At 37.2% G+C, this 25,990-nt stretch overlaps 1 protein-coding gene across 8 annotated transcripts in view; it reads left to right on the plus strand.

Moving 5' to 3' along the window:
• The window catches only part of VPS13B (vacuolar protein sorting 13 homolog B), a 429,893-nt gene that overhangs the window by 324,084 nt on the left and 79,819 nt on the right, over nt 1-25,990 (plus strand). For all 8 annotated transcript variants that reach the window (XM_041470605.1, XM_041470603.1, XM_041470604.1 and 5 more), the window contains 3 exons: nt 10,808-11,215; nt 23,054-23,253; nt 25,742-25,949. In XM_041470605.1, coding sequence (XP_041326539.1) covers nt 10,808-11,215; nt 23,054-23,253; nt 25,742-25,949 — 816 coding nt within the window. The remainder of the gene's footprint in view (nt 1-10,807; nt 11,216-23,053; nt 23,254-25,741; nt 25,950-25,990) is intronic.

A 25,990-nucleotide genomic window follows, 5' to 3' on the forward strand; every position in this document is an offset into this window, starting at 1 on the left:
TTATATTGATCCATATTTGGGTACCTTAATAGGCCTTTGAGTCTTCAGGCTCACTACATGTTCTGCTACCATTTGAGAAAAAAAAAATGGTTAATTGATAGTGATGATGGCTTTTCATTCTAATCAGGAACAGCACAAGAGGGGTTAAGATATCTACTATCAGGGACTTTTTGATCACTGCTGCCAGAATAGTTTTCTTTTATCCTTCTGCTACCAGTTCTTATATGTCCTCTGTCCCCACGTTTGTCAGATTTCCATATTCCCAGACCTTCATTTGTGCATTCCACTTCTCTCGAGGTTCTCACTGTAGTTTCCTGGCACGGCCTTTATATTTAATTTATTACACACCTGAGGTTGTTTCCCTGATGCTATCCTGTCAGTAGGACAGATTCCTAGCAAAAGTAGCAAACATAGAAATTAGACCAGCTTGCAAAGTATATATTCACAAATAACGTAAGTGTTCACCCCAATCTCACCAGTTCAGTTGTATCTTGCATTAGTGTTAAATCTCTCCCCTCGATAGTGTGTTGCTGAACTGGAAAACCATAAATTAATGCATCATAATCTTCAGTCTGTTTATTCTTGCAAAGCATTTAAAACTTCAGAGATTTCTTCCAGGATCTATTCTTAGCCAAAAGGCTTTTTTTCATCATCTTTTTGCTGCTAATTGGAACTATCATTACATATGACTCAACGGTAATTTCTATGAATTTTAATGAAGTGTTTTCCAGTGTAGTACAACAAAACAGCTCCACCATCCCTTGCAGATTTTTCTAACCTCAGCTGTTACCACTATGAGATCCTCTTCAAATAAACTAACCTTTACCAAGAAGCCTTCCTTGGGGGATGGAAGTTTCATTGGATGAGTAATGGAAGGCTCATTCTGCGTGTGATTGCGTCAGAACAGCACATGCAGAGAGTTACAAGAGCCTGACAGCTCCTCAGCAGGCTACTGGAAAATGAGTTACTAACTGCCCTGTGGGACAAGAAGTCCCCTAACCACAGCTTCTTCCAGGGTGAGGTAGCTTGGCCGTCAGCAGGCCTGGAGAAAGTGTTACACCACCAGATCCTAGCTCAGCTGGCAGTTGTTCTTTGAGGACAAGAACCTCAGCAAAACTCCCAAGAGCTCTTGCAAGATCAACAAACAGTATGTGTGATGGGAGACAGCTTAGCTAATCATTTGAATAAATAAAGGCACCGATGGAGGACAGCTTAGCTAATAAATTAAATAAATAAAGGCACCAATGGGAGACAGCTTAGCTAATAAATTGAATAAATAAAGGCACCGCTGTAGTGGAGTTATGTTGCAGGCCTTGAAAGCTGTTCTTTTTTGGTGAATATCTGGCAAAGAATGCTGCTACTAAGTGACCTGTTTTCTAATGACATAGAGTGTGTTTCATGGTGATTTATGTATATGTGGTTTATAACTGTAGTAAGTGAATCGCTGAAATGTATTGAATATACTGGTAGGTGCTGCCTGTTGGTTACAGATGATCAACTGTTCTGGAAAGTTGATCATCTGTAAGCACATTTTTGAAAGCTGTGCCTATGCAAACAAAAATATGTAGCAGTTGGGATAACTATACAGTTTTCTGTGTCGATTTCAAGTGTTCAGAGTTCAGTGGTTTAATTTTAATGCCATTTTTCTTTCAAAATACATTGTTGGTGTGCTGAGGTTAAATTTCAAATGTAAGAACCAAACATGCCTATATTTTGTAATGCAAAATACTTTTGAACAGTTAACAGAAAAAAATCTGCAAGTGTTTTCTGTGTTAGATAAAACCAGCACTCCTTGCAAATAGTTTGTCAGCTGAAGTAGATAAGTAGATGGTGTTCCATAGAAAAGTCGTATGGTTTCACCACACAGGAAACCAGGTTGTCAGTCTATATTAGCTCGGAGATCAAAAAACTACAGCAAGTAGCTAAACTTGGAAACCACTAATTAAATGAGAATAACAGGATACATTAATGCACTTCTTGCCACATGAGTTGATTATTTTGTACATTTTTGGCAAGTAAAGAAAAACTATATTTCTTCCAGATTTAAGGTAATAGGATCCTAGGAGAAATAAGCATTCATCATCAGGCCTGTGGGAACAGACCTCGACTTTAACCCCACAACATATTAAAGGACTATTCGTTCTCTTTCTACAGAAACTAATTATGTAAAATTTTTTAAATTCCATTTACATCACTTTACGTGATCCTCTATCTTTTATATTCAGTCTGTTACTGGATTGTACATCCAATTTTTGTCTAATACATTAAAGTGAACTGTTTATTGCTTCAGCATTACATATAATTCATTATGTGAGGAACAAATATGACCATCTTGTTATAGTAGGTTTTGAAAAATTATCGTCTTTACCTTTTAGTCCTCCTGGATTTTTTTTAAATCGCCTTCCTTACCTATAAAAGCTGTCTTTGATGTAGTCTGTCGGGATGCAAATGATGCAAGAACATGTTTATGAAGTACAGCTTCATTAAAATTGCCTTTAAATACTTATACACTCAAATTATGGATGCTTTATAGTGAAGTCCTCTTTCTGAAGTAGTTTCTTGGGAAGGCATTGGGTTAGACATGAAGTAATGGAGGTCCTTGATAATTCAGCTTAATAAATAATTTCTGCATAAGACAATATCCAAATAAACTAAGAAATGTTGTGTCCCACTGAAAGATAATGTGAGAACGGGGGAGCTGGTGGGTTTCTCCTTCATGCCCGGCCCTCCACACGTGATCTGGGGACCACAAGTGGCACAGCAGGGGATCTTGGCTTAAGTATAAAAAATAATAATGAGAACTGCACCATGGCACTCTCTCCAGCCTTTTTTTTCCCCACTGTTTGCAGAGGCAACAATTGTATCCATTACCAAGGTCAGTGGTTTGGAGAAACCTGGAAAATAGCAGCTACCAGAAACCCTCTAGAATAATATCTCCAGCAGGTGATAGATTAGTTGGAACAAATTGGAACCATTGCACTTCAGCAATCCTGGTTTCTTTCAAGCTGTTTTAAAAATGTCGTCATTTTAATACACAATATCAGCCCTGCGGAACAGTCCACAGCAGGTTAATTTGAATCATATGATGTATCACTGCCCTCAGCTGACATGAGCTCCGTTCCATGTGTGAAGCCATAATAAATCCATTCCCAACCGAGGCAAATTCCCTGTGAGAAGGTGAACTAATCCAGGCCTCACACTGGCATGTTAGCCCTCTGTAATTGAAAGCAGGGCCACCTGTTCCCAGCACAGTTAGCCTATAGAGAGAAAATTAGCATTAGATCAGATACTTAATATATTGAAAAATCATTCATACTACTTGCAAGTTCAGCTGTGGGCTGCTTAGCATGACATCATATATAAACCTAGGAATGTGCCCACTTGATCCCAGTTTAACAGTTTTGTTAACCATGGTGTTTGTTAACTTTGAAAGGAGAATTTTTTGATTTAATGAGAGCTGACACGTGAGAAGGGGAACTAGCCAGGGTGCAGACTTTTCTAATTAACTCTGGGTCATTTGCAAAACTTTTGAGCTTTCTAGTAGGGCTTTTTTTTCCCTTTGCTCTTTTACAAACAAGTTTTTAAAGCACTGACACTGTAGCCATGAAATTATATTTATTTGATTAAGAGGGCAAAGAGAAATATTCCAAACAGGTGTACCAGCATGTAGGTATTGCTTTGGACTTGATACATCTATTGTCTGTAATATCAGTGTAATAATGAGTAAAATCATCAAAGTAACTTTCTAAAAACAGTGTCTGCAACACTTACTTTAAATTTAGTTTTGTATATGCCTAAGTACAGGAAATGAAAACTGTGCACTGGAGCCACAAGGATGAGTTGAAAAATATTTTCTTATAATATTTTCAGTGTATTGACATTCTTTTAACACTTATTTCAAACATTTGCTCCATTTTCTGAAATCTTTGTTGTTTTGGGGTTTTTTTTCATCCCATGTGTGTCTTAATATAGATGTATTATTCAGCAGCTAAGCAGAAAATAGAGAGTATTTACGGGTTCTTTTCTTTTCCACAAACGTGCTCCATGACCTGGAACAATTTATTTCGTCTCACTGTATTGTGCTTCATCTTCCCTGACTCTCTGTTGAGAGAGTTAATGTTTCCCTTAGCCTGGGTTTTCCTTTCATGGAAGTGCCTCCCGATGCCCCCATTATGAGTTTTGGCCTCACCACCCAGCCCTTGGCACACTTCTGTATGGCATTGAGCTGTATTTGGTAGCTGCACAGTTGCTTAATTTCAGTCATCATCTACTGAATAGCAGTAACCCTCCATTGTTTATTAATGGCATCTTTGGGCTTCTTGACCTGCAACAATCTATCTTGATTTACTTGTGACAGTTTTAAAAAATTAAGAGAATTGCATCACTCTGAGCCTTGTCTGAGGTCCCAAAGCTGGAGCTGTTAATGTCTAAGTGTCACCGTCACATCATGTCAGTGACACACCAGGTCATGGAAGAAGTGGTTGTTCGTGCTGGGGAGCACCCAGCACGGCTCAGCGTGTTTGAGCTCCCTGAAGGCTCCAGTTTGCAAAATTGGCCTTAGAGAGCACTTTCTGTGGGGCTGCAGCACACAGACAGCAGCGGGTAGGAATACTGAGCAGTGACTACCAGTCTCTTCTAGACTAACTGGCATCTGTCTCACAGAAGCAAAATGCAAGATGGACTGCAGATGGCCTCTGAAGCCTTGTCTCAAGTTTCTTCCTCGTTTTCCCTTGATCCAAATTGGGAATGATGAATTAGAGGATAAAAACAATTAGTTGGGATTCTTCTTGCTTTTCAATTTCTCTTAATTTGTGTCTCTTTTGATGCTTGACCAGGCAATTGAGAACAGTACAACTGGTCTTTCCTTTACATGTCTCTTTCCTATTTTTATAAATTTAATTTTTGCAATTCAGCCATTACCCGTTTGCTGAAGGGCCACCCTGACTCCAAATCAGAATCAGGGCTCAGGATTACCTTTACCTTCCTCATATTTCCTGTTTAAAGTTCCTACATCAGGATGGGTGGCTAAGGGAGAAAGAATGTCACTGTTGGTTAAATGTTTCATGCCATCATCTGCTCCTCTCCTGTTTAGGACTAGGAAATTAAATCATGTTAAGAGTTTAGGATAAATAGTAGATTTTTTTTCTAGAGAAGTACTGTATATTAAGAAGTTTAATATTTCACAGCCTACTTGGGGAAGGGGAGAATAAGATCCATGTCTAACCTCAAGGAGAAAGACCTGGGCTTTTCTATTTTAGCTGTGAGAAGTAAAAGATCCACTGCTGAATAAGGGTTATGGAAATCAGTTCTTAGAAAATGGCTTATTTTTCTCTCTCACATTTCAACATTTCTTGGTCTTTGAAAAGATCCCAGTCTTATAAATTATAGAATCATTAAGGTTGGCAAAGACCTCCAAGATCATCAAGTCCAACCTTTGACCTAGCACTGCCATGGCAACTAAATCATAGCACTAAGTGCCATGTCCAGTCATTTCTTGAATACTTCAAGGGATGGTGACTCTGGGCAACCCATTTTGATGCCTGACCACCCTTTCAGTAAAAAAATTCTTCCTGAACTGGATTTCCACTGGCACAGTTTGATGCCATTTCCTCTTGTCCTGTCACTGGTTGCCTGGTAGAAGAGGCCACTCCCCATCTGGCTCCAGTCTCCTTTCAGGAATTTGTAGAGACCAGTAAGGTCCCCCTTGAGCCTCCTTTTCTCCAGGTTAAGCAACTCCAGCTCCCTCAGCTGCTGTTCATAAGATTTACTCTCCAGACCTTCATTGCCCTTCTCTGGACACTCTGCAGACCCTCAATGTCCTTTGTCTAGTGAGGGGCCCAGAACTGGACACAGCACTTGAGACGTGGCCTCACCAGTGCCCAGTACTGGGGACAGTTTCTGCTCTGGTCCCGCTGTCCACACTGTTGGTGATACATACCAGGATGCCATTGGCCTTCTTGGCCACCCGGGGACACTGGCTCATGTTCACCTCCTGTCAGCCAGCACCCACGAGTCCTTTTCCAAGAAGCAGCTTTCCAGACACCTTTCCCCCAGCCTGTCAGGCTGTATGGGATTGTTGTGACACAAGTGCAGGACTCACATTTCACCTTATTGAACCTCATAGACTTGGCCCATTGATCCAGCCTGTCCATATTCAGCTTTTGACCAATTTTCATGGCGTTTACTTTCTGGTATCTAAGATTAAGAAAATATTATGGTAGTTTTTAAGTCATAGAAGTAGTAACATTTTGTACATTAACTTATGGCATATATTAGAATAAGTCCACTGAAGCTTCCAGCTCCAGTAAGCTGTAATTTACCTGGAGCAACCATGTTAGGAGCTTTTGTTATTTTTGTGTTGCTTATACATCCTTAGCCCTCCAAAGAAAAAGTCCTTTTGAGTAATATCATTATTCACAGTTGAAAATTATATCTTCCCAATACAAATTTGAATGTTATGGAGAACAATAATAAAATACTTATAACCCTGCATTTTTTTTATCTGAAGCTCTAAGTAATAAAATGACAAAGAAAGAAATTGCTTCAGACAGAAATTTCAGAATGCTGCTCATAGGTTTCCTTTTATAGTTGTTATGATTTAGTTCAAACAGGCCATATTGAATCCATTGGGTTTTTTGTAATAGATTTCAAAATACATAATAAATGTAAGTAATATGATGACTAATGGGTCAAGTGAAGTTGGAACTTTTAAAATGAGAAAATAGCTGGAAACGGTTTTCAGGAAACTATTCCAGTTGATTTTTGGTCCCCCACAAGGTGTACATTAACATAAAACTCTGTAGAATCGCCTCTGGGACCTGAATTCCCTCTCTGATTTCATTATTCCAAAGTGTTTCTTTTTCCTCCACTGTTAAGTCATCTCCTGGTGTGGTGGGAGCATATAATAAGTGTAATTTATTTATATTTATCTAATCTCCTTTTAACTCGCTAGTTATTTCATCATTCTGTTTCCTAGCTGCTGTTCAGAAAGTTGTGAAGGCTGATTAGAAACTAATAATTGAAATACATGGTTTAGAAACTAATAATTGAAATACATGGATTTACTGGGTAATCTAAAGAGAAGTAGTGAAGAAATTGAGGAAGAGAAAGAACAATTCAAACTCAAATGCTATACTGTAATCAAAAATTGCTTTGATACCAAGTAGTTCCGTTTACTTTAAGCATAACAGAAATACCTCTCTTGAATGCACTCGATTTGCAAGCACAGTAATTTTTTTTCACTTTTATTTGCTGGAAATAAATAACACCTGGCAAAATAAGTTGTTGCTAATACATCTTAAATCTAAAGAATGCATGGGTTATAATTTTGGTAGCCAGTCACTAATAGGCAAAGGAGAAGCTGATGTAATGGAGGCGTTAAGATGACTTTGAACTGCCTTTTGCTCTGTGTTGATTCTGATGTAATTCTGGGGAATTCAAAGAGTTAGTGGAGTTACAGGAAGCCTGTGTTTTCCTATGGGTATAGAATCTACATAGTGTTATGTGCTGTTCTTCCCAAGGTGTTTAAAATAATCTAAAAAAACTGTTACACTTGGATTTTGCACCGCAAAAATTTTATTCCAGTTGAATCTGTGTGACCCATAGATTTTAAAGCTCTTTTTAGTGCATTTTGATTGTCTGGTGAGGCAGCTGAATATCTATCTTAATCAACTCCTATAAATAGCTCTTCATGTTTCATCAGTTTTCATTGTTCTGTCCATCACTTAAATATATTTTCCTTAGGAGGAATGTTAAAGTTTCTCTTACATTGCTAAGGATAATGTATAAAAGAGGTCAAAGACTAAAGATTGCTCAATTGCGTTTTTTCTTTTCTTTTTGAATGTTTTACTTAAAATACCAAAGAATCTCTTTACATAATCTTTAACCAGTTGTACAAATAACCTATATCATTATGAGATAGTTAAAATATTTCCAGTGAAGGTTCCAAAGTCACATTTTCTGCAATTATGCTTCTGGCTGCCACCACATTCTGTCAGGGCTGATTTACTGGATAATAATAATTTCATACAAAACTTTGTCAAGTTATCAGTCATGACAGCATTTTTCTGTGTGACATGCATGGTTTCCAAACAGAAAAGAGGGAAGTCATTTGCGTTTCTCTGGTGTCCTAGTGGCCATTTTTTTATTGCCTTCTTGGATGAGTGGCCAAGAGCAGTGATAAAAGCACAGGCCCAAGCGCTGAGCATGTTCCAGCACTGAGCTGCACCAGCACCCTGTGTCTTCTCTGCCCTGGCCAAAGGAAGCCCCAAAAGGAGCTTCTCCCTTTGTGTTCATCTCCTTTTCCATCCTTCACACTCAGTTTTTGGATGTGTTAAGCTTTGGGTTAAGCCCTTGACATCTGTTGAGTCAACTTAGGTCTAAGAAGTTTTTGGGCATCAGGGAGGTTTCTTGGGTTTTTTCCCCCTTCTGGGATATATTACTATAGGAAAGTGCTGGCAATCAGATTTGTATAAGATAAAGCAATTAGATTTAAAAGTTGCCGTACCAAGGAATAAGGGTCCTCCTTTACTACCTCAGAAACTTAATTTATTTAGCAAAAGCAATAAGTAACATCTGTTTATTTTACTCCTTTATTAAATACAGTACTAAGGGAGAAATTTAAATTTATAAGGCAGTTGTTTGGTTGGGTTTTTTTAACATTTTATTTTAAAAACTCTCCATTTGACTGTTGTAAATAAATTAATGTCATAATGTCACATGGATCTCTACTTTATTCCTAACTCCTTTCTCAAAGGAAGGAGATGTCCGCTGATGTCTGCATAGAAGGCGGACAAATCTTGGGATATTCCAAGTGCCAAGAGGGTAGGGAGTTTATCCAAAGTATTATGACATTTTTCTTCCCATGATTTCAATTAAAATGTCAATATATAAGGATTTTGGAAAATCTTCCAAGTTGGTGTTGTGTGGTTTTGAATGCCTAAAAATCGGCAGAGAATCATTGAGGTTGAAAAAAGACCTCTGAGATCGCGGAGTCCAACCTTTGATCAACACCGTGTCAACCAGACCCTGACTAAGTGCCATGTCCCGTTGCTTCTTGAACACTTCCAGGGATCCTGACTCCATCACCTTCCTGGGCAGCCAATTCCAGTGTTTAACAACCCTCTCCAATCCTATTTTCTTCTAATGCCCAGCTTTCTAGCTTTGGTACTTGCCTTCCTGCTAGACCCACATATTACCTAGTGTTTTGCCAGTTCCTAGTTTAGTGTGGAAGGCTTTCAGTGCAAGAGAAAGCGTTTTCAGACAATCAGTAATTAAAGTTCTAAGTTAAAAATAACATTTTAGTCTTAAATTTCAGTTGTCTGTAGCTTGTGGAATAGTGCAGACATTTTTCTAAGATTGTTTTGGTTTTTTAAGTTCAGCTATGACAGATCTTACGCAGCCATTAATAAATTTGTCTTATCTTCGTAGAAAATGTGCCAGATATTTTTGGGGGGAGGGGATCAGAAAAGTACTTTTCCACATGCCTGTGAGTCTCTGAAGTCAATATAAACCTGTTCTTAACAGCAACTCTGAAACTCTGCCCCTACAGCTCTTTACTCTTGGTGTAAAAATTTATCTAAAGAATGGAAGAATCAAGCTCATTAGTTTGCATCAATGTTAAGAGTAAGATGTGATCCTGGACAGCTTGAAACTAGTTTCTATGAAATATTCATTAATCTGTGTAAAACTTTCAACAGACAGTGTTTCCTGTATATATTTATAATGAAACTCGAAACTAAGTAGTGCTGTTTGAACATTTCAACTATTTTATGCACTGAATTTTAATCACTTTTGGTTCATGGGGTTGGGGCAGTGGCAGTCAAACAGCAAAGGGAAAAGCCCTTTTCCCCATAACCAGAGTAGCTGTCTCATTACTGGTCAAAAACTGAATTTGAAATGAAAAATCTTAAAAACTATGTTAAAAGTTGGATTCTGTAAGGAATTGTTACGTACTGATGCTGCAGCACAGAAGAAAGTTTCAGCCTTCATAAAATCCTTCTTCCTACCTGTGAAATAATGTTGGTGATTCCTACATCTCAGCTACCAAGATATCACTATTAATAATGTTGTTCATATTAATTGTGGTTCCTAAAAATTCTGTGAGTCTTTTAGTATTCTGAGAAATACCAAAATCCTTTTTGGTGAGGAGATGGAAAACATTTCAAAAATAATAATGACTTTTTTAAAAATTTTAAAGCAATTAATTATTCCCATCTACCTGGAAAATGAAGAAATCTAAACATACCTCAGTTTTTGTATTTGCTTTTTATTTCACATTTCATCTTGAAAATGCTTTGAAGACTGCTGCATATGAACTGTGTAGGAAACAACACAATACACATGTTATTCACTCATTTAAATGTGTTGAAAATGTTCACTGTTGGCTTTGGAGTTTAGTCAAATAGTTCTTCTGGATATAAAACTCAAGAGAATGTGAAGTATATTTTTATTCTGACACAAAAGAACTAATGTATCTCCCCTCCTACACACTCAAATAAAGAGAGTGTCTTTCAGATAGCTGTGGTGATCCCTGGGAAGAGATGAGATAAAATCCACTTTGTGTCATGTTTCTTCCTTTAAAACTGTACATAGTGATGGTTGCTTATAGTATTTTTAATTATATTTTAATTCCAATTTATTGCTAAAAATACTGTTTTGTTATGTTTTAACATTGATTCAGTCCTTGTAATGAAATATAGTGGAAACATGATGGAAAAGCTGTTTCCACTCAATGCTCGTATTTGCACACAGCTTGAATAATTGCACTATAGCTTGTCACATTTCTTTCTCCAATTCTCCCCTACAGCTGACATAAATGTGGACATATCAAAACCTTTGAAAGCAAATCTCAGTTTTGCCAGATTTGACCAAATAAACCAGTTCTTGAAGAAAATCATAACCACAAATGAAGATGTGTCCAGGAAGGAGGCTGCTTCATCAGCTGGCATTATTCCAGATGAGGACATCACTTTGATATCCAGACACCCCAGTACAAAGGACTTTCTACCTGCAGCCCACACCAGCACTGTGCAAAAGGCTTCAATGCAAGAAAACTTGTGGCAAGCCCTTTCCTGCTTCCAGAAAATTTCCATTCACACCGTTCAAATGGTTGTTTTGATGGAAACCATCCCACACCCCAGTAAACCTTGTTTGTTAGTATCTTTCTCAAACCTCAGTGGAAGCCTGAATATTAAAAGTGGACATAAAACTGCAGGTAAGACTTTTTTTTAAAGCTGGAAGAGCTACTGGTTTGTGTGAGTGGTGGTCTAGTGACCATTTCAAAGTGTGGGGCATTGCAGGGAGCTGCTCCAGCCAGCATCATAAATCCACAACACAAGAAAATAGCAAATCCCTGATAGACTCTATTACCCAAGTTTTCCTTTCTGTGAGGGAGCACCCAAGAATGATTAATTCTGTAGTTAATATCCCCTAGCTTGTAATTACTAATTTATTGATGGAATTCTGGCTGAAATAGTGGTTATGAGAACCACTCCTCTGGTATTCCAGTAATTTAGCACATAATTCAAAGGGCAAAATTTTGACAGTTTTCACTCTGTAACTAGATTTTCTTGTTAGGACCTTTGTTTCTGTCTTTAAAAAATGTAAAAATAATTGTTCAGAGCCCTGACAGGTGCTACTATATAAATATTGGGTCATGCTGTTATTCTCCTCCAGATTTATGAAGTTTTCAATTTTTACATGTTTCCTCTGCACACCTGAGAGTCATACAGGGAAAACAGGCACTCTGGCCTCATTACTGAAGCACTGCAAGGAAACTTAAAGCCTCGGGTACAATTAACCAGATACCAGAGACTCATTTAAAATTGAGATATTTTGAGTGTCATTGTAAATTGTTTTATTAGCATTTCAATAAAATTAATAAGATGGTGTATTTCCATGGTGTGGAGATGAGCCAGATGTAGGTAGTTGGGAGAGTAGCTTGAGAGGTAGAACAGTCTCTAGCTGAGAGGAACAAGTTGTTGGCCAGCTGAGGTGGTGATTTATTTCTTTTTCATCAGAAATATTTTTCCTCAGGCCAGCAAGTTCCAGTTCTTCTTTATTGTTTTAAAAGTTAAAAATGAAAAGTTTAAGGTTCATAGGACATGAAAACCCGTGAAAGAGCCGGGGCCAGAAACTTTTGATTTATCGATTAATAAACAGCAGTGCAGGCAGGAGCAGTGCCTGTGTTCCCACGTTTTTCCACTCGGATCACAACTCTAGCACAGAAGGCACTGCAGCTGAGTAAAAGCCTTTATAATGTGCTTTAAATAGTTTTAGTTTTGTTTCTGTGTCATAATCCTCTTCCCTTCCATGGGTTCCCCTCGATCATTTGTGCATTATCTGTCCCATGGTACATTATGGTGTCCACATCATGATTCCATACATCAAAGCCGGGCTGTTCCCTCACTGTTCTATAAAGCAATTTGGCAAACTCACACTGTGTTTCACTTACCCTGGAGGTTTTCATCCTCCCAAAAGGAGGACGTACCTTGCCTTGCATGTTAAGCTTCAGAAACATTTTCAGCTATGAAGTTCTCTTTCTTAATTCTTCTGGCAGTCTGAGGAAATCAATCTTTATTTTACACGGTATAAGCCATACATGAATCTTCAGTATGGTCATAGTCTGGCAGGCATTGTGAAGTGCAGCAATACTGATGTCAAATCTAATGAAAATGGACATTAGTTACTCTGTATAAAGAACTTCCATAACCAGAAAATTAGTAGACATCAACAGACGCTTTTCACTTTTTTTTTTCCAGTTAAAAATGCTTTATCTCTACTTTATAAAAAGAAAAGTACATCTGCATGAGGTTTTGCATACTGTTATGGTGCAATAAATTAAGTTCTAATTAGAGCAGAAGACATACTTTCACAAAACTGATAGAAATTGTCAAAAAAATTTTTAAGAAATTGCTTGGATTTTTTTTTATTTTACAGTTGTTGATCTCAATTTAAAGTGCTGAAACCAAGGTGGAAATTGCTATTTCAGGAGAGAAGATAGAATACTCATTGTGGGGGAAATGATATTATAATCTTATGTTAAAAATCTTTTAGAAGAATACCACAGTTGCTAACTAGATTTGTTTTATTATTGCAAAGAAATTATGCAAGCTAACCCAATTCTTAAAATATTTTAGCTGTGTCTTGAGAGGAAGGAGCATTTAAATATCTCAGTCTTCACTACTGTTCTTTTCATAAAAGGTTTTATAGATACACCTTCTGAGCTGAACAGGGTTAACATCAGGTTTTTTTAATAGAATGAAACTAATACATGAGTACTTCCCTGTGTCTTTGATTTTACAGTCGAATAACTATTGTGACCATCTGCAGCAGCTGCATTTTACGAATTATTTGCTGAACCAAGCTAAGCGCAATGACAAAAGTAGTCATCTCAGATGTACTGTTAAAACAGAGGAAGAAAAAGGAGCATTGCTTGCCTTTTGTACAGTATGGCCATCTGCTGTACAGATGTTATTATATAGAATGACTTCAGATACAATAATTGTAGAAAATTTTCATTAAAACCTCAACAATTTGCACTTGTTTACTTGAATCTGCATAACTCCCCAGTGAGACAACACAATACGCTTGGGGTTTCTTTGGTTCTCACTAGCTTACTCTTTGATCCTTTTTGATGTGCTGACTTTAATAAACATAGTTAAAAACACTATTCAAAAACATCATGGAAAAAAACTACAAAGGAACAATTATAGCAGTAGAAACTACTCTAATCCCTTACTTACGCAAGCTATTTTTAGTGAAATATGGTTTTTTACACGTTTTATGTGGCAGAGTTTTATAAACAGTGTAAACGACCCCTTCTCCAGATGAGTTTTCATGCAGGAGATGAAGTTGTTTTTTAAGGAATCCTATTTGCTAGGAATTACTGAGCAAAAAAAGCCTTGCAAGAATATATATTGTCGGCATTTTCCCTCCCTTATAGGGGGGAAATAAAAGTGCATGACCTTGTGTATTGCTTTCATTTCTTTTCAGCTGAAATTAAGAAGAAAGCTTGCTATCCAACTTTGTTTTTTTAATTATCAGTTTTCCCTCTAGACTTTACTGGTTTAATCATGGAAACGAAAGGCGTTCTAGTTTTATTTTTCTTCTTAAATTCTTACGAAACTAAAAATTTTTAGCTTCTGAGAAACAGCCCGGCCAATTAGTTGAATGATTTCACTTCTAACAAAATTAATTATAAGTGTTGAACACTCACATTGCAGTTGGATCAAACTAAAACACCTCTATTTCTATATATACTGCTGCGCTGCTGTAAACCCCAAACCTTTAGTGTGTCAAGGGACTTCATCTTTTGGACATTTTTCAGGTTTTAGTACAACAGTTACTTATAACAACATGGTTACTATTTCTATTAGAATACTTATGCTTCCCTCTGTACTCATGTTTAAATACTCACTATTTTGGTTTTAGTAAAATAATACTGTTATAGACTGTATTGCAGTGTACTGGCACAAAAAGAAAAAGTAATAAAACAAAACAAAATCCCTTTTCAAAAAAAAAAATTTACTTTAAAAGAGGCTACCATGATAGTTTTCCCGATGCCCTTAAGGGTAAGACTTCATCATACTGATGTTCAATAAAACAATTATCTCTAGTCATTTTGTATTTTGTGGCTTGGAGTTACAAGTTAAAACTTGTACCCATTTTTTTGAAAACCAAACACTTAGCTTGGCAGCTTATTTGTACTGTTGATGAAAACCCCAACTCCAAGAACTGCTGTTAGACCTGGTTCAGTGATTTTTGTCCTCTGAAGTACGTGGCATCTTCCATAAATGCTAAGAGCTGGAGTCCCATGTACCCAGTCAGATCTGAGGTCGCTTGGTATCGTGCTTGAGGTGTGTGACTCACTCCTTAACTGTCACAGGGCATTAGAACTGAAGTAAGTTTTAGCAAGAAATACTAGAAAATAGAATGCAATTCTAAACATATGGCTTTCAGTTAGTGTAGGTTTGTAGTTGAAATTAGCACTACCTACCTGCCAAAAGAGCAGATAAATGAAGAGAAGTTGAGGACCATTCTTTCCCCAAAGTGAAAGACAGCAAGAAGCCTGTAGCCTCTCAGTGGAGCCTTATTTTACTCTGGCTGGACACGGGAGGGAAGTCGTGCTGGTCGGTGTCTGAACTGAGAGAGTTACGGACATAAAATATTCCAAAGATCATACACAGAATTCCCCAGCCCTTTGTCCCATATGTAGAGATGATTACTTTAGCATATAAATAAGGGGGAAAAAATAAACACTAGTTGAGCCTATGATAATTGCAAGTATTTTTACTAAACCTGAAAATAATTACATACTTGAGATACTTTACAGAACTTGTAGAAATTAAATGCAGATATGAATTAGTATAGCGCAAAGACCAAACTTCAATTTGGAGTTAACTAACTCCCTTGAGAAAACTCCGCTAAGGCGTTGTCATAGCCTTTGGATGCTGCAGATATGCAAGTTAGCCCGTGGGGAAATAAAACTTTAAATTAGATATGACTACCTAAAATAATATGCAGCAGTAACAAGCCATTTACAACACCCAGAAGACGTTTGTTACTTTTAGAAAGAAATATAAACTCTTTCCAACACTTGAACAATAGGAAATTAATTCTCTGTCAGTAAAAGCCAGAGGACAAACTAAATATTTAAATGGCCACTGAGGACTGAGGTGGAAGTACAGCTTGTAGACAGCTATACAAATCACTAACAAACCTTAATGAATATTGGGTGTGGGCATCAGGGTCCTGTCAGATTTGACACCATGTCCCAAGTAGCTTAAACCCAACACTCAAGGAAAGGTGGAGACCTCATCAGGTCTCTAACATCTGGGATTTTATTTGTCATTTTGGCATATCCTGCAAGCGCAAAAGAAAGAGTAAAAGGGGATTATCCTGACAATGAAATGAGTTACTGAATCTTGTGATAATGAAAAGCAGAAGAATTCTAATTCCCTTCTATAGTCCCTGAGGTGGAGGTGCGTTTATAGTTCTGCAGGAGTATAATGTAGGAGGGAAGAACAGATGGCCTAAAATCCATGAAACAGGACACCATCTAATCCCAGGACTGAGTACCACTATTAATCCTGGTCAGATTCCCTACTGATACTTTGTAATAGGGTTCAGAATTGCTACTGATGAACTAGCACGTTAACTTCAGAGAGTAAAAAAAAGAATTAAAAGTTCCTTGAAGGTTGTTTGTTCAAGCACTAATTTTGTAGACTTGCATTTGCTATCTGAGTAACTCAGCTTTAAAAATATTTCAGATTGAATTTGATTCAGAACAAATATGGTTGGGTTTTTAATCTCTTCAGTTTTTATTGTGAAATTAATTACATATTTTTTGCGACTGGGATTTCTTTTGATAGTGGGATCCCAGCGTGTATGTGGTAGTAGTAGGTGATACAGTATTTACATGGAAGTCAGTTTAACAGACTGTTTAAATTCATGAGACAATAGATATAACTGTGAAAGCTGGATGTTTTCTTTATGAATTTTATGCTTTCTGTGATGTTCTTCTGGTTCAATCTTCATTTTTCAGTGTGAGGTATAGGACACAGAGGTTAGATAATATTTCCAGTCGTAGGGACCAATTACTTAAGCTGTTTAAATTGTTGCTATACTGACATGTTTCTTCTTTTTCCATGTCAAGAATATTTTTATGGGATGGAGTCACTAGCTTGGTGCTCAGACAAATGGTGCAATTTCATAGGAAATTCAGGTTACTGTAGCCACACATTTCCACACACTGCCTTGTGCTAGCTCAGTTACTTAGGTAGCTGATCAGTGGGTTGAGTCAGGGCACTCATTTCTCTGAAAACTAACCCAATACTAAAGAAGTTTGCAACAAGATTAAGTCCTTCAGTTGGCTCACTGGACACAGGTACGCTTTAATGACCGTGCTGGCACAAATGAGAATACAGAGAAGTATACAAATGAGGAAGGATTGAAGGGAGAAGACTGGAATACTCCTGGACCTGGACTGTCCTTGATCCTCAGGAGCCACATTCCAAGAGTGCAGGGAAACCTGTTTGGTTCATTGACCTGGGTGTACCTGTCAAGCCTTGAACTTCCACAAGCATAATTGACTGGGTTAGAGAGGCCCAAATAGAGCTCAGCTGCTGCCAGACACTACCTTCAGGATGGTTTATTTATAAAGAAAAGTTACCCTCTATTTCATGGATGATTTAGTTTACTAAAGCAGTTAAAATTCACTGAATCCAGTGTAGAGCCAGAGAAGCAAGACATCAAAGTTGTAACTCTAAATCAACTTTGTGGTGATTATATTGGATACATTTTGAGTGGCGTCCAGTGTTTTGTAATGCTTCATTTGCTGGGCAACCATTCAGTGTCTGATTTTTCAGTTGTGCTAAGTATCTACAACTTTAAAGATCAGTGACATTTTTAGGTACCAGCTATCTCCTGATAATAAGCCAAAGTTTTCAACCAGCCACCTAAAATTAAAATGTGAAAATGCATAGATCTTTTTCTTAATTGAAGAACATCCCCATGTCCATCTGTAGAGCTGGAGTAAGAATGTTTAGCTGCTTTTCTGAAACCTGGTGGTATCTAAAAATGTTTATGATAAAAGAACCAGGTACTACTCATATCAATATACCACTCACTTTTGAAAGCTGGACTCACAGATGCAATATGAGCACTATTTTCGTGGTTTATATTGTGCATTTTTCTCCACCTAATTGGAATAACATAAGGGAATATGGAGCTTTACAATTATATTCTAAATTATCGTACTCCCAAGACAGCCTTGACCAATAATTAAAATCCCTTTGGATCTTCCTTTTTTATCTAAACTTTAATATGCCCTCTGTGATCAGGCATCACAAAATGCAGAATTACCAAATCACCAAGTGAATTGAGATTTTTCAGTTATTTAGTATGCAGTAGTGTAATGAACATGATGTACCTGCCCAGTTATTCTTTGAGGGAGATGAGCTCATTTCAAATAGATAACCATCTTTGACTTCTCTTCTGATTCATCACTGACCTGAACTCCATTTGAACCTTGTTAGACACAAAACAAGCAGGATTCCTGGCCTGAGCTATAAAATATAATTAAGCCCTTTTGAAATGATGTGTAAAAGAACATAGCTTTACCCCTACTATAACTACTACCACCACCACAACCAATAAAGTTAAATCAACCACTGCCTGTAATGGATTAAAATAATAAATGTTCCTGGATTTTAGTGTTTGAAGTACTTGAAGAAAACAGGCTCCCAGCAGCCAGTACCGCTGAATGCATAGGGACATTTATTAGTGATGAATTCAAGGGTTTGGCCTGTTTAAGATCATTACTTTCTGTTTACCGTGTGCTACACATCCCATATTTTTACAGAGCACATATGTGTCCCAATGTAATGCTGAAAAACTCTCTTTCACTAAAGAATAGCTAATTGGTAACATGTAAGTATTGTTCTCATGGGGAGAATGAACCATCATAAGATTCAGCTCGATACTAATGAGAAATCCAGTGCAGTCAGTGGATTGTTAACTAAATCTCTCCTGGAAAATTGTTTTTAAAATTGTTCTTTACTATGCTTTGCCATTTGTTTGCTACTGCTGTTTCCAGACTTGAGTAAATTGGCTGGCTCTTAAATTAACTGCAGTATTTCCCCTGCAATTATTTTTACAACTTTTGTTACCCTTTCTTCTCAGAAGATGGCTTGTCAAGGATACTTGTGAACAGAGCGTTATAACTGTAGCATAACTACCCTGTATGTGATGTATCTACAGTTTTCCTAAGAGGAAAGAATTGTGTAGATAGTTGCACCAATATATTAGATATAGTGGCATATTTACATTTTAATAGCTGTCTTAATGTCAATGACAATCTGAAAGTAGCTACTGAAGTTACAGATGTGAAGAGTGAATGTTCAGAACCAAATATCATAGACTGTCACTTTAGTAGAAGGTAGTAAGGAAAACCACTTGCTAATTGATCTTCAGCAGCGAGATTGTATCCCTGCCCCATAGGCGTGGAGGACCCATGGGGGAGCCTGGAATTCTTCCTTGAGAGGGCACCAGGATCCTTTGGGTGGGAATACATTTGACAGGCTGCTGATGGCAGTGAGACCACATCGCTCACATGCCTCTGAACCAGCACGGCTGCATCTGTGCTCTGGGACACACTCTTGCTTCTGAGCTGCCCCAAACTCGGAAAAGCAATTTTCTTCATAGTGCTGTTGTTTGTAGCAAAGCTACTGGCTTTTCAAAAGAGAGCTAAGTGCCAGTTCAGTGCATTTGCTACCTTTGTTAAAATACATGTGTTTTCATTTTCTTAATTCTGTTGTCCCCTATTGAAGTTTGCCAATTAAAATCATGCTCTGTGTTGCATTAGGTGACAGTGCAATGAACCAAACAGCATTTGCAGCTAAGGAAGAGCAAATGCACAGGGAATAATAGAAGGAAAAAAGCTCCTTCTGTATTTCTACTCATTTCATTTGGAGTTGATTCAAATGTCAACACTGAAATGTTTTTGAAAACAGAAAGTCCATGGTTTATGTCAAAACATTGTCTTTCCCTTTGTTAACCAGGAAGAACAAACAGAGCTCTTTTTTAATACCTGTATTGCTTAAACCTAAGTGATTGTTACTGTAAGGCAGGGATTATTTTTATATATTTGCTGCATCTATTAAAATGTGCCAGCTCTTTCTTTTTCTATTCACACAAAAGGATTTATGCATACACAGCAATTTAACAAGGATGAAGCCTCCTATTATTGAGAAATGCTAATGCAACTCTACTATAATTATATATAAGCACTAATCTAACTATGTGTAAAATTGTATTAGGTTACTCAGATTAGGTTCTGTGAGATGTCTTTCTAAATCTTAGCATAAATCAAGTGTGTCCTGATTAAAAAAGATGCTAGAATATGAAAGTAAATGTCTTTAGGTAAAATTTTTTCACTGTTTCTGTTGTAATGACTTCCACCTTTAATTTTGGAGCAAGGTAATTTTTTGAATGTGACAAGCTAGCTATTTTTAAATCCTCCTATGTTGTTTCCAACCATATAAAATACCTGGATATTCCTTTTGAGCATATGTAATCATAAAGGTAATCCTTGCAATAGCACACAGAAGCCTGGTCTAAGTTCTCTTTTGCTCCATTAGTGTAGATGTGTTTTGTGGTGCTATTGTGTTTCTGGCTGGAGTCTGACAGGGGAGGGCTGGCAGCATTTTTTAAATGCTGTCCAAAGCAAGTGCTTCATATTTATTAGTCTCTTGGAGGAGTATTTTAAAAGTCATGAAACTATTTGTTCCTAAAAGTAAATTATTGCACGTACTGAAAAGTGCAGTGGTGTTCATGAGCCATAATCCAAACAGCACAAGTTAACTTCTACATGTCACAGCGGTCATTTATGAAGATATATTGCTTCTTTGTGCTGCCATCTCAAGTTCACTTCAAATGGAGACTTTGATTTAATCTATTGAAACTGAAGGCACACTTCCACACAATAGAGGTTTGTGAGAGATGCATTGAAGGACTGACTGAAAATAGTGTGCGGGATAGCAAAAACAAGGGAAAATTATTTTGCATCTTTGCTTTTCTGAGGTGATTGCATTAGTCATGGGAAAGCACTTCATGGACTGAACATATACTTTTAGGACTTCCATAGAAATAGTACCCTACTGGAACTTCTCTCAGACACAGAGATCCCTTATTTACTACTGCTTTTTAAGGTTTCTGCATGTTTATTCTTCATTTGTTTTCTTTAAGCTTCTTCAAAACATCACTTCATGAAAGTTTGTCTAATGCTCTCTGCATTGCAGTTTTTCTAACAGTGAACAGTGGTTTTTAGTACTGAATCACTTCATCCCTGAAAGGACATGTAGGTACAACTGCTAGAAGGGACAAGGGTGTGAGTCTTGTCTACACAAGAGCACTCTGGGTCACAGAAAGAAAAATAAAATTCTCTTACTGAGTTCCTGAGTTTTTCCTGGTATTTGTAGGACACAATCCATGGATGTGTCTTGTAATATTGCGTGTATTGAAAACTAACCAACACTTCCTTATTCTTAATTGTTTCTTCATTTCTCATTGTTTGCTTAGCATTTGAGAAAGGCACTGCTGATTTTGAACCAGCAGTATTATGTGCTGAATGCTCAGTTCTTCTTCTAAGCTGTTGGATGTTATGTTTTCTTTGTACTTTGTGGAGCTGAGATGACAACACAAAGAGACTGGAAAGCATAATCCTTCCAAGTGTAATCCCAGTGAAAGAAAACATAAATAAAACCACTTGTATTCTGGCATTCCTTTTCCCCTTCTGTTATTTCTGCAGCTTGACACATATTCCAATAAAACTATAGGAAGAAATTTCTCTATATTGAAGAATTGTGCAATAGTTACCAAGAATTTCTTCCCTTTAAAATCAAAATTCCATATAGAATATGAAAAAAAAGAGTATTTCCAAGTATTGTAGTGCTCTTAAAATAACTAACCATAGAAGGGTGTCATTGTGAGTTGATGCTAGTTTTCTTGATTATCACTGAAATTCAGTGTCAAAAACGACCTTGAATGGTTCTGTCCCATAAGCCTGTTACCCAGGAGAGCAGATGCAGGATTTCAGAAGCCAGCCAAAATAAAAAACTCCAAAGCTGGAATTCCTTTTCCAGTCAGTGACAGCAGTCCTGTTGATTGGCATGGGACAATGATTTGAGCCCTTGATCATTCTTACTAAACTCCAGCTGCTCAAGGAAGAGGTGGTTTAAGTTTGTGGCTCCTACTCAGGTTGGACACAATTCAATGCCATTATTACTATGGGCATTGTTGGACCGCCTTCCTAGTGTTTGCTGGTTTAAAAAAAGAATGCAGTGTATCTCCTTCCATTACAAAAAATAGTGCTTAGTGCTATGAATCTGTAAGCCCCAGGATACAGGCTTCTTCCTTGGATACTAGGAGAGATTCATAGGAGAAGTTTTATCACATGGATTCAAAACAGTGGGTTCTGTTATGGGGGGATTTTTCTACCAGCAAAGTTATAAAAATATAAAATGAAACTGTACCTTGAAACACCTGTGTGTAAGCCTTGGGTGGTTTTTTTAATCTTTTGCCTTTTGTAAATGTCTAATTTCATTAGAAAAATAAGCTGTGTGCATTATAAAGTAGGGTGACATCCAACATTCAGGATGTTGAGTCCAAGTATTAGCACCAAAGGAGATAAAAGTTAAGCCAACCTCAGATGTAGTACTTTCCATGTAAATATACAAAAGAAATAGAGATATTAGGCATGGTTTCTTTTATTAAACAGTGATTTGCAGTAAGTTAAATTTGCAAGAGCTGGGATATTTCGAGATGATGTTTCTATCCTCAAAATGTTTGTCTTTAATGAGAGTATGTTCTGTCATAAATGTAATCTGCCCTTATCATTAAACTCTTTTCTCAGGAAATGTGCATTATGTATTTTGAGATAAGCATTTGTTTTGAATTATTTGAATTCAACAGTACCCTTCTTCTCCTGCTAAGTACTCCTAAGTCTAGCAAGGTGCTATGTTATAGTAATTAACCTGAACAAAAGCAGAGAGAACTGTTCAAAATCTCTTATTTCCTATCAGTTTGAAATATAATCAAGTGAAGCAGCTGTTCTTGTTCTTAATAGACTTTTTTTAAAAAATTTCATAGTTTAATGAAAAATGTCTCTTCTCATAAACCTTAAAATACTCAGAACGCAAAAAGTCATGTTTTGGCAAATGGCTCTTGGAGAGGAATGTGGATGAGACATACCTGCTCTATTACAGCAGCATGGTATAAAGTCTGGTTGATCGTGTGAGAAGAGCAAGCTAAGTAAAAAAACAGGAAATTTAAAAAAATTACAAATCTCGTTGCCCAGCTGTGATGGCCTTCCTTGGAGATGAGAGTGATTGTCCACACATGTATTTCCATGAAAGTCAGTGGGACTACTTGTGTGAGTAATGGCTTGTGGGCAGAGATCCTCAGGCTCATGGTAAAGTGAATTCAGGAAATAAGCACAAAAATGTTTGGAGAATAACTGCCAGTGGGATTAAATTTCTCTCTCTCCTTTTAGGAATCCATGGATCATCTTTAGTCCTTGACATAAAAGATTTCTTACTTAAAACAAGTCTCAAAGAAAGAGCAAAATCTCTGATTGGCCCTTTTTGCTGCTCTGTTAACGTGGAAGCCAAGTGGTGTAAGCACAGTGGTGATCCTGGCCCAGAGCAATCTGTTCCAAAAATCTACATTGATTTGAGAGGAGGACTGCTGCAGGTCTGTATAAGATGCTTATGGTTGTGCTGTTGAGCTGGACTGGCTTTGGATGATTGAGTTTTCAAAAATAAATTTCATTAAAGCTTTCGCATCCTACAACCAGTCACTAGGCTGGGGATTTTGGCATGTTTCATTTGGGTGGTTTTTATTTTACCTTACAAAATAAGTATCTACTCTTTCATGTAAACTGTTGATTAAAAAATTGTGTACTGTGTTTTGAGGTTGATTTATTTTTTTTAAAAATACTGCTTAAACCCTGCATTGTAGCTGTATGTGTGTGTTCCTTAAAACTACTGGATCAAATTACTAAAACTTAATATCTAGGGTCTTGTTCTGATGGGTGTGTGTTTGTCTGTCCATGATCTACGTGTCTGTAATGCCTAGGGGTAGCCCTAAGAAGTACATATCCTATCTTTTTAAACTTACACAAATTTCTCAGGGGAGTAATTGCAAACTGTTGTTTGCAACAATTAATACTCAGTTTTCCGTGCTGTCCTCTCCTTTTTGGAAGTGCCCACAACTTGAAATCAGTCCAGGAAGCTTGGGAGTTCTTGAAATGAAAAATAGATTCTGTGCGGCTTAAACAAGTGGGCTTTAAGATATGTCTTGTTTTAATTATTTTTATTATAGTATCTGTACATACCAAATGTTTTTAAATAAATGCATAAATCAAGTATATAAAACACAAAAAGGAAATTTTGACATTTAATTGTGTCAGTAAGTTTTTTCCCAGAATTGGCATTAGAAGGTCTTCGGACCACAGCACTGGAAATAGGGTTAATCAGATAATACAAATTTAGAAAACAGTTTATCTTAATGAATAAATAAAGTCAGTTTCTTTCTTTGCTCCTTTTTTTATTTGTTTTTCACAGGTACTTGGTTGACTACCTAAATGTATTGATAATAAAATGCTTATTTTTTTTCCAAAATTTTGGGGTTTGAGAAGTACCAAAAAAAAATCTATAATTCTCAGAAAGCCATTTATTATTAGAGTATAATTAGGGACAATTAGCTTTTGCAGAAGATAATTTAAGTGTTTGGTCTGGCAGAATAGATTTGAGAATGCTGACAAAATCATTAGCAGTTCTGTTTCAAATTAATTTATTTATGGCTAATGATTTTACCAGCTCTAAACATGACCTCACCTATCACTGTTAATTTGTATTGCATCAGAACCTTGAGAGCTTATGTAAAATCACTTCCTCATCTCTGAATATTGTAGTAGGAGTTCCATGACCTGGAGTTCCCAGCTGCCTACAAATGAAATGATTATAAGTGTGAGATGGAGAAAAATGTTCATCCCTCCTCTGTCAGTGGGGAACTGGGGCCCCTGGGATTGGCTTAAGGTGACAGAGAGCTCCTTTGAGGCGATGCTAGAGTAGGTGTGGGACCCCCAGGCCAGAGGTACTCCAGAAACCATAATGGAGATGCACAAAATTCAGGGGATACCTGCCTAGCCTGGGAATGTTTGGCTCAGGACTGGCTGTGGCTGTGTTTCAAAAGGGTCTTGGTGTATTCTGTGGGTTTACTTGCAGGTGCAGGGCAAGAAAAAACCTGCCTTCTTGGCAACTACGCTCCCTTAAGGCATCTTTTGATTTTTTTCACATTTGAAATTTGGTATTCCCCCATTGAAAAGTTTGCACTACTCTTTATGTGCATACCTGACTTGTTTACTTTACTCACAACCTTACCATGACTTTTAAGTTACTGTCTGGGCATTTTGATTTCATCCCACACTGGTTCCTCAGCTAATTTCTGTGTTGCTAATTGCTTCTTTTCTTCCATGTTGCTTCAAGGCCTGCTTCTGCGTATGAAATCCAAAGTACTTGCTCCCATTCATGTAATTCTCTCAAACAGGAGCTTGATTTGAAAAAAGCAGCAATGCTTGTGCAATCTGGGAGAAGGGAATGCCTTCTTGCCTTTTATTTTGCTGCAAAATGTGCGAATCTTCTGGACTTTACATTTTGTGCTTAAATTTTGTGCTTAAGATGATCTTTCATATATCTTTTGCCTCACATTCTTTGCTGTGTCACTTAATTTTAAATGTATTCCAGAGTTCCAGTTTTGGAGCAACAAGCTCTTTGAAGAGTTTGAACTTTGTATCTTTAAGGGGTTTTTGTCATGTCTTAAACTGAGGAACCTGTGACCAGTCCTAGCATTATGTACAGTTCTTGAATATAACATTCAAGATCTGTGGTCTTCCAGGCAGCATCACTAGTAATTGTTAAATGGTAGGAATTAATGTTTTCCTTCAGATAATGAAAAGAACACATTTGAAAAATGGTTTTGTAAGGATATTTTGTTGCTTCTGTCCTTTATTTTAAAATTAAGAATGCTTGCAAGCAATTAAGATGTAAGTAGAGCAGACTCAAAGCCATATAAAGTTCCTGTTGTTTTGGGGAGGTGGTTTTCCCTTCAAAAATGGCTGAATATTTGTATGGATTTTTTTCATCTTTTCTGTCTCTTTTTTTTTTTTTTCATTTTAAAGGTTTTCTGGGGTCAAGAGCATTTGAATTGTTTAGTTCTTCTCCAGGAGCTTCTGTGGCAGTACCTGAGTAAAAAGGGCAGTGTAGAGACGCTGATAGCTGAACGTACACACCCAAAGTGTTTTTCTGCAGAAAGGAATCCAGCCTCAAAACCTGAGCATACCTCAGATGATCTGAGAACAGGCCTCTTCCAGTATATACAAGATGCAGGTAAGAAGGTTATAATTTTGACTCTCTTTTTTTTCTTCCTT

The sequence above is a fragment of the Pyrgilauda ruficollis genome, unplaced genomic scaffold (genome assembly GCF_017590135.1).
Source record: "Pyrgilauda ruficollis isolate IOZ18807 unplaced genomic scaffold, ASM1759013v1 scaffold25, whole genome shotgun sequence".
Lineage (NCBI taxonomy): Eukaryota > Metazoa > Chordata > Aves > Passeriformes > Passeridae > Pyrgilauda > Pyrgilauda ruficollis.